General features: G+C 45.8%; 1 protein-coding gene across 1 annotated transcript; it reads left to right on the plus strand.

Annotated features, from left to right (window-relative positions):
- The first annotated feature begins 97 nt into the window (after positions 1-97).
- UXT (ubiquitously expressed prefoldin like chaperone) lies at positions 98-5543 on the plus strand. Its single transcript, XM_081895316.1, has 6 exons — positions 98-247; positions 368-449; positions 626-693; positions 3880-3987; positions 4544-4607; positions 5170-5543. Exons 1-6 carry the CDS (start codon positions 168-170, stop codon positions 5233-5235), a joined length of 468 nt encoding a protein of 155 aa, XP_081751442.1. The 5' UTR covers positions 98-167; the 3' UTR covers positions 5236-5543.
- The last annotated feature ends 1322 nt before the right edge of the window (positions 5544-6865 follow it).

Below are 6865 nucleotides of genomic sequence, written 5' to 3' on the forward strand. Positions count from 1 at the left end.
GCGGGCGGGCGAGGCCTGGTGGCGGAGCGCCCCGCGTCTCCTGGTTTCCGCGGGAGGAAGGCGGGCGGGCGGGCGCCGAGTTGCCGCGCTTGGCGGTGGCGCCGATCTCCCCCCTCCCCCCCTGCAGGCTGTGGCGTCGAAGCTCCCGCGCTTGTCGGCTGGCCGGGATGCCGGGCGAGCGGCAGGTGCAGGAGAAGGTGCTTCAGTACGAGGCCTTCGTCAGCGAGGTTCTGCAGAGGGATCTCCGGTGAGTGTCTCCTTCCCGGGCGCCTCTCGCGCCACCTCCGGCTGTGAGATAGAGCGCCTCGGTTTCTTTTGCTCCGCTTTCTGCTCGTGCTTCCAGACCGTTGTTGGTGTTTCTCCCCAGGAAGGTTCTGGAGCAGCGGGATCAGGTCTATGAAAAGATGGCTCAGTACCTGCAGCTCAAGAATATTATTGAGCGGTTGCAGGTAACTAAAAACTTCTTTAAGTTGTTTGCAGCACTTTACACAGAAAGATCTGCAGCAGTGATCTGCGGGGGTTTAGATGTAGGAGACAGCAGGGTATTGCGTGTTACTTACTATAACAGCTGTTTTACTCCAGAGAGCAGAGATCGATCTGTAAACGTTTCTTCCTTTTCTCCCAGGAGACAGGAAACCAGGAGCTGACAACTCAAGTGGATCTAGGCTGCAATTTCTATGTCAATGCAGAAGTGTGAGTAGCACAAAGACAGCTCATCTGTATCCATTTTCACATGTATTCTGGCCCCTTGACTTCCTGTCTGCTCCAGTGACAGGAGAGACCTGTCTTTGATATAAAAAGTAAGGATTATGCCTAGGGCTGGGTGATATATAAATATATTGTCCAAAACTGGTTTGAAATCCATATTGTGATAACTGTTTCATAACTTTTTACCTGGCAATATATCGTGAATCATGGTGTGTCTGCTATGCAAAAATCACACGGGGGGGGGGGATGTGAAGCCAGCCAGTGCTTCTCTTGATTTCTGCAGGCGCCGGCAAAAATCACAATGTGGGAAAGACCCTGAAGTCAGGCAGTTCCTCTACATAACTCCATCCTTGTTTCAGATATCATGATATATTGCTGATATATCATGATGCTGAAAACCAGATACTGCCTGGCCCTATTTATGGCAGGGATGGGGAGCCACAGTGCCAAACGGATTTTCCAGGCGATTTTCCAGGCCTCTTTGTTTATTGCATTTGTATACCACCCTTCATCGTCGCTCTCAGAACAGTTCACAACATAAAAGCACAATATACATAATAAAAACAAGAACAAACCAAACCAATAACTCCCCTTCCCCCATCCCCTCCCACAACGTATTTAAATGGGTATTGGATGTTAAATCAGCCAAGGCCTGGTTGAAGAGGAATGTTTTCACCTGGCTCCTAAAGGTGCATAATGAAGATATCAGCTGAACCTCCCTGGGGAGAGCATTCCACAAATGGGGAGCCACTGCAGAAAAGGCCACTTCTCATGTTGTCACCCCCTGGACCTCACGTGGAGGCAGAAGATGATCTCAGGGTCTATCTGTCCTAAGGATTCTCCCCAGACCACACCCATCACCTCACCTTCTTCACACTGTCCTCAAGTGCTTTTGCCATGTGAAATATTTATTTCAGTTGTGCAACTACAGTATAAACTACTATACAAAAAGAAGAATTGCATCTAATATTTTGCCTATCGAATCACCCACGGTTGGCATGTGCCCCACAAGGGAATGGACCATATTTTTTGCTCTATAAGGCGCACCCGACCATAAGACGCACCTAGTTTTAGAGGAGGAGGACAAGGGAAAAAAATTCTCTCCTTCTCTGCTCAGCGCCCCTTCAGCGAAGCGGGGGGAGAAGTGGAAGGGGTTCCGTTTCTCCTGCCACTTCGCTGAACGGGCGCTGCGCAGCTTTCCCTCTCTGTGCAGCGCCCCTTCAGCGAAGCGTCAGGAGAAACGGAACCCCTTCCACTTCTCCCCCCACTTCGCTGAAGGGGCGCTGACCAGAGAGGAAAGCTGCGCAGCACCTCTCTAGCGATGCAAAGCCAGGAGAGCAAGAGGGATTGACCCATCTTGCTCTCCTGGCTTCAGCGCAAGCAATGCGAAGCCTCCTGAGCACAGCGGGAGGCTCCTGCTGCGCTCAGGAGGCTTCGGGCGGCTATCCCTGAAGCCAGGAGAGCAAGAGGGATCGGTGTGCACCGGTCCGACTTGCTTTCCTGGCTTCAGCAAAAGCTGTGCAGCCTGCATTTGCTCCATAAGACGCACACACATTTCCCCTTACTTTTTAGGAGGGGAAAAGGGTGTCTTATAGAGCGAAAAATACGGTAGTTCTCAATTGAAAAAGGTTCTGCACATCTCCTTCATGGCATCCTTGCGTGTAAGGAAAGTGTGACACTAGGATCCTAAAAGTTGAGAAAGGGCAGAAGGCCAGTTAATCCAACTCCCTCTAACAAAGCAGGCATCTCTGGATAATCCTACTCAATCCAAATTATGTGCCACAATCAGAAAGCAGATGTGTTGTGTATGTGTATTATGTTTTTCAGGCTTCAGATGCCTCAGGCAGGCAGACAAATTGTGCTTCTTGCTGAGGGAAGCTGAGGAATCTACTATGGAGGGGGAAGTAGATAGCTTTCCTCATTATTGGAACATCTGTCAGTCATTGAAGGCATATTTTACCTTTGCCACAAGCTAACCAGATAACCCAGCATCTCTCAGTCTCAGTCTCCCATCGGCAGCATGGGGATAGTAACACAGCCTGCTTTTCAGTGTTATTGTAAGATTTAGTGGAACAAGCTGTGTGAAATACTTTGGACACTTTCGCTGCTCTATAAATGTTATTCATGAGAATATGAGTAGCAGTTTAAGGAGGATTTCAGCTAACTGAATCAGGCTGGGATAACTGGATCGGGCAGTGATCCAGCAGTTGTGATGAACAGATTATGCTAGTAGGTTTGCAAGAAGTTTTGTGAGGGGAATTATTTGAAATATTGCAAGAAAGACAATGAGGAGAAATATTAGTTAAGGATAATTAAAGGTAATATGAAATTAAATGCATAATAAGTGATAAAAACGGGAAATAATCAGAGGTGTTGACGGAAGTCTAAAAATATTGTATATGATGAGAAGTTATGTTGTATGACTGTTGGAATTGATATGTTAAAAATTAATAAAAATGTGTGTGTGTGTATAAAATGGGTATTTGCTGCAAGAATGAGCTCATATGTACCTATCTGCTTGCTTAGAAGTTTTGAGCCTTAATTTTGATTTAGCTAGTCAGGAGACTAGCTGCCTGTCTGTCCGCTACTTCCTTTTCTGAGAGGTGGGTGAGAGTTGGGAAGGGGCCTCTAAATTAGGGGTGAGTTAATTGGGCTGTTGAGGCCAGCTAACATAGCTTGCATTTTGTATATTAGCCTCTTGCGGACAAATTATGAGGAGGGCTTGCCATTTTCACTTTTTTCTAATAAAGCACTAGAATTGATCACTCTAGCATTTTTGGTGGCCCTGCATCAAACCACTCACACAGAGACTCCTTTGGGCTTGTGGATCAGGACAAGTGGAAAAGGGAGATTGGGTCAATCTGTGCAGAAGAAACTAGGAAGTTAAAAGCCAGGTCTTTCAGGGAGGAATGGCAGGGTAGCTGCTGTAGCTCAGGCTCAACCTTTGCAAGGCCAAACACCTCTCTACCCAGCTGGTATAAGTATTTTGCCCTTGGGAAAACAGTTGTTTTCTCTTTCAAGAAAAAAATAACATTCATTAAACATTTTCGTTAATTTCACCATGCACCCAATATCCCATATTTTTAGTAATCCATTCTTCCAAAGTAAGTGTTCCCATTTATACTCAGTGGTATAAATTCATGCCATTTTAAATACCTTTTCTTCCTGCAGGCCTGATGCCTCCACCATATTTGTAGCACTGGGTTATGGGTTCTTTGTGGAGTTGACTCTTCCTGAGGCGCTTGCCTTCATTGAGAAGAAGAACAAGCTACTAACAGAGTGAGTAGAAGGAATTCAGTTGTCCCACTGTGCCCCCATGCTATCCAAGGCCTCACAAGAGCACTCTTCAATAGCTTAGGGTGACGATCTCTTGCAACCAATTATCTGGCTAGTGCAAGCAGACCATGCTTTGGGAATGCAGATGGCAGGAGCCCGCCAAAGCTATGAGAAGAGCCAGAAATGCACAGGTGAGATCACTTAGATGGAAACAAGCAAACTCTGCCCTCTCTCCTTGTGCCACTTAGTCTGGAGCATGTTTGTTTGAAAGTAAAGTTCCACTGTGTTCAGTGGGCTCAGGCAAATTCCTCCTGGTATAGCATGTTGCCCTAATTTGTGAATGGTCCAAGAGTCTTTAGATCAGGCTTCTTCAACCTCGGCCCTCCAGATGTTTTGAGACTACAATTCCCATCATCCTGACCACTGGTCCTGCTAGCTAAGGATCATGGGAGTTGTAGGCCAAAAACATATGGAGGACTGAGGTTGAGGAAGCCTGCTTTAGAGTTCCAGGCTGCATCCACCCTCCTTCCTTACTCACAATTTCTTCTGTCTCCAACAGACTCAGTGAAGCCCTTACCAAAGACTCTGCCAAGATCAAAGCCAATATTCGGATGGTTTTAGAGGTAATGATGGGTGTTCCTTGCTCCAAGCAGACAGATTCCTATTGGGCAGGAATCCAGCAGGGGAAGGAGGAAAGCAGCAGAAAGTTGTGGCCTGCTTTTCCTTGGAGTGCTGCCTATGGTGTGGGAAGCATGTTTACTTCTGGTGCATAGGACTGGCTGGTGGCGCTGGGATCTAAACCACTGATCGGAAGGTCGGCAGTTCGAATTTGTGCAACAGGGTGAGCTCCCTTTGCTCTCCCAACTCCTGCCAATCTAGCAGTTTGAAAGCATACCAGCATGAGTAGATAAATGGTTACCGCTGCTGTGGGTAGGTAAATGGCATTTCCATGTGCTCTGGCACTTGCTGTGGTGTTCTGCTGTGCCAGAAGCAGTTAGTCATGCTAGCTACATGACTTGGAAAGCTGTCTGTGGGCAATTGCCAGCTCCCTCAGCCTGAAAAGCAAGATGTGCTGCACCCCATAGCACTTAACTTACGGTGCAGTATGAAAGAGATGCTCTAGGAAATCAGTAGACCATCCTAGGCTCAGACTGTCTTTCTCCCACTCCCAACTCCTCTCTGCAGGGCTTGCATGAACTCCAAGGTCTCCAAGATTTGCCTGAGGAGACCAGAAGGGACATCTTCCTTTAGGCACCAGCCCTTCCTAGAGGGGACGTTTTCAATGTGATATGCTGGAAGAAGAGTTAGTCTCTTGGGCATTTTGGTGGTGGCAGCAGGAACTGCGTTTGTAACTGAGGAAACCCTTATGAGTTGGGTAGGGTGAATGTACTTACAGGGACAGCAGACTGGAGAGTTTGAGAGAAAATAGTTTCTCTTGGGGTGGTTGATTTCACTGCTCCAAATATTCAACCCTTCTCTGCCTCTGTTTCCCCAGGAACTGTGTCTTAGTATAAGTTCATCTCAATTTGCAAAAGTAATAAATAAAGATGATTATTCCAGTTGGTTGTCTTTTTGCCCCATTCTTCCACCCACCTTCCCACTGGTTTGCGTCTCCGCTCCTCCACATGCAGCTGCTGGGTGACCTTGGGTCAGTTACACTTCTCTGAAGTCTCTCAGCCCCACTCACTTCACAGAGTGTTTGTTGTGGAGGAGGAAGGGAAAGGAGAATGTTAGCTGCTTTGAGACTTCTTTGGGTAGCGATAAAGCGGGATATCAAATCCAAACCCTTCTTCTGTCATTTAGTCTTAGAGAACATTGGCCCATATTTGTTTTTACCTTGCTGAGTATTAAACCACCGAAAGGCAATTGTGAGGAGAAAGTAGGTATACTCAGGGAGATTGTCCACTGACAGGAGGCCCCACCTCAATAAATTAGTTTCCAAACAAGGATAGCTTTCACTTTTCTATTATCCTGTTCAAAAACTGATACCTTTTCATGTTGGCAGAAATTTTCAGCATTGCAGAAATTCTGCTTTGTAAGTGACATTTTCCTTAGAAGCCAAATCAAATGGATTGAAGCTCTGTGGAGTTTTTTCCTCACTAGTGGAGGAAATGTGTCCCCCTCCCTGCATGGATCCAGCTGGTTTACAATTTAATTGACAAGCTATTGTAAACAATTCTATCCCTTGTTTTGAGATTTCAGCAGCATTATAGCCATTACATTTCTGAGCTTTTCCATACTACAGTATAAGTAAATTCAAAAATCATTACTGTTATTTGCCTTGTTTTGAACATTGTAGATGGTACTGTTGTTTTGTGAAAGTTAAAAAAATAAAAAGCAGTGGACAATCTAGGGTACTGAGACTTGCAAATGTCTGACCCCTTGAATTAGCAGTACACTTGATGCCCCCAAGCCACTTGACAACCACAGTGCTGATGGAAAGTCCAAATGGCATTCCAACGCTAAGCATCTGATATGAGAAAATATATGTTAGGTAGATCTTCATTTGGACTGTGTCCCTGAGTTACCCCTAGAGGTTCAGATTTGTGGCTCTACGCTTAAAGAAAACCAAATAAAATATTATTATGTTTTATCCCGAACAGACAGGCAACCTTTTAGTGTGTGCTTATTTTATACTGGACATTTAACTAGCTGCCATCTTCCTTCCTTACTGCATTTTTATGGTTTTGTTTGGTAAGCCACTCTGAAAGCAATGGCTGAAGAGTAGCTAATAAAAGGTTTTGCATACACATTTAATGCCAGCATGGTGCATAATAAGACTGCTATAATTTAGAACCTAATCATTGGGGAGGGGTTGAAGTTGGGATGGATACCAAAACTTGCCACCATTGCCATAAACTAAAACATGGTAAGAAGCAAG

This window comes from Podarcis melisellensis (assembly GCF_964234715.1).
Source record: "Podarcis melisellensis genome assembly, chromosome: 17".
NCBI lineage: Eukaryota > Metazoa > Chordata > Lepidosauria > Squamata > Lacertidae > Podarcis > Podarcis melisellensis.

Coding starts and splice junctions, on each gene's coding strand:
- UXT (XM_081895316.1), top strand. CDS start 168: ATGCCGGGCGAGCGGCAGGTGCAGGAGAAGGTGCTTCAGTACGAGGCC. Junction 248..367: donor GTTCTGCAGAGGGATCTCCG/GTGAGTGTCTCC, acceptor GTTTCTCCCCAG/GAAGGTTCTGGAGCAGCGGG. Junction 694..3,879: donor TTCTATGTCAATGCAGAAGT/GTGAGTAGCACA, acceptor TTCTTCCTGCAG/GCCTGATGCCTCCACCATAT.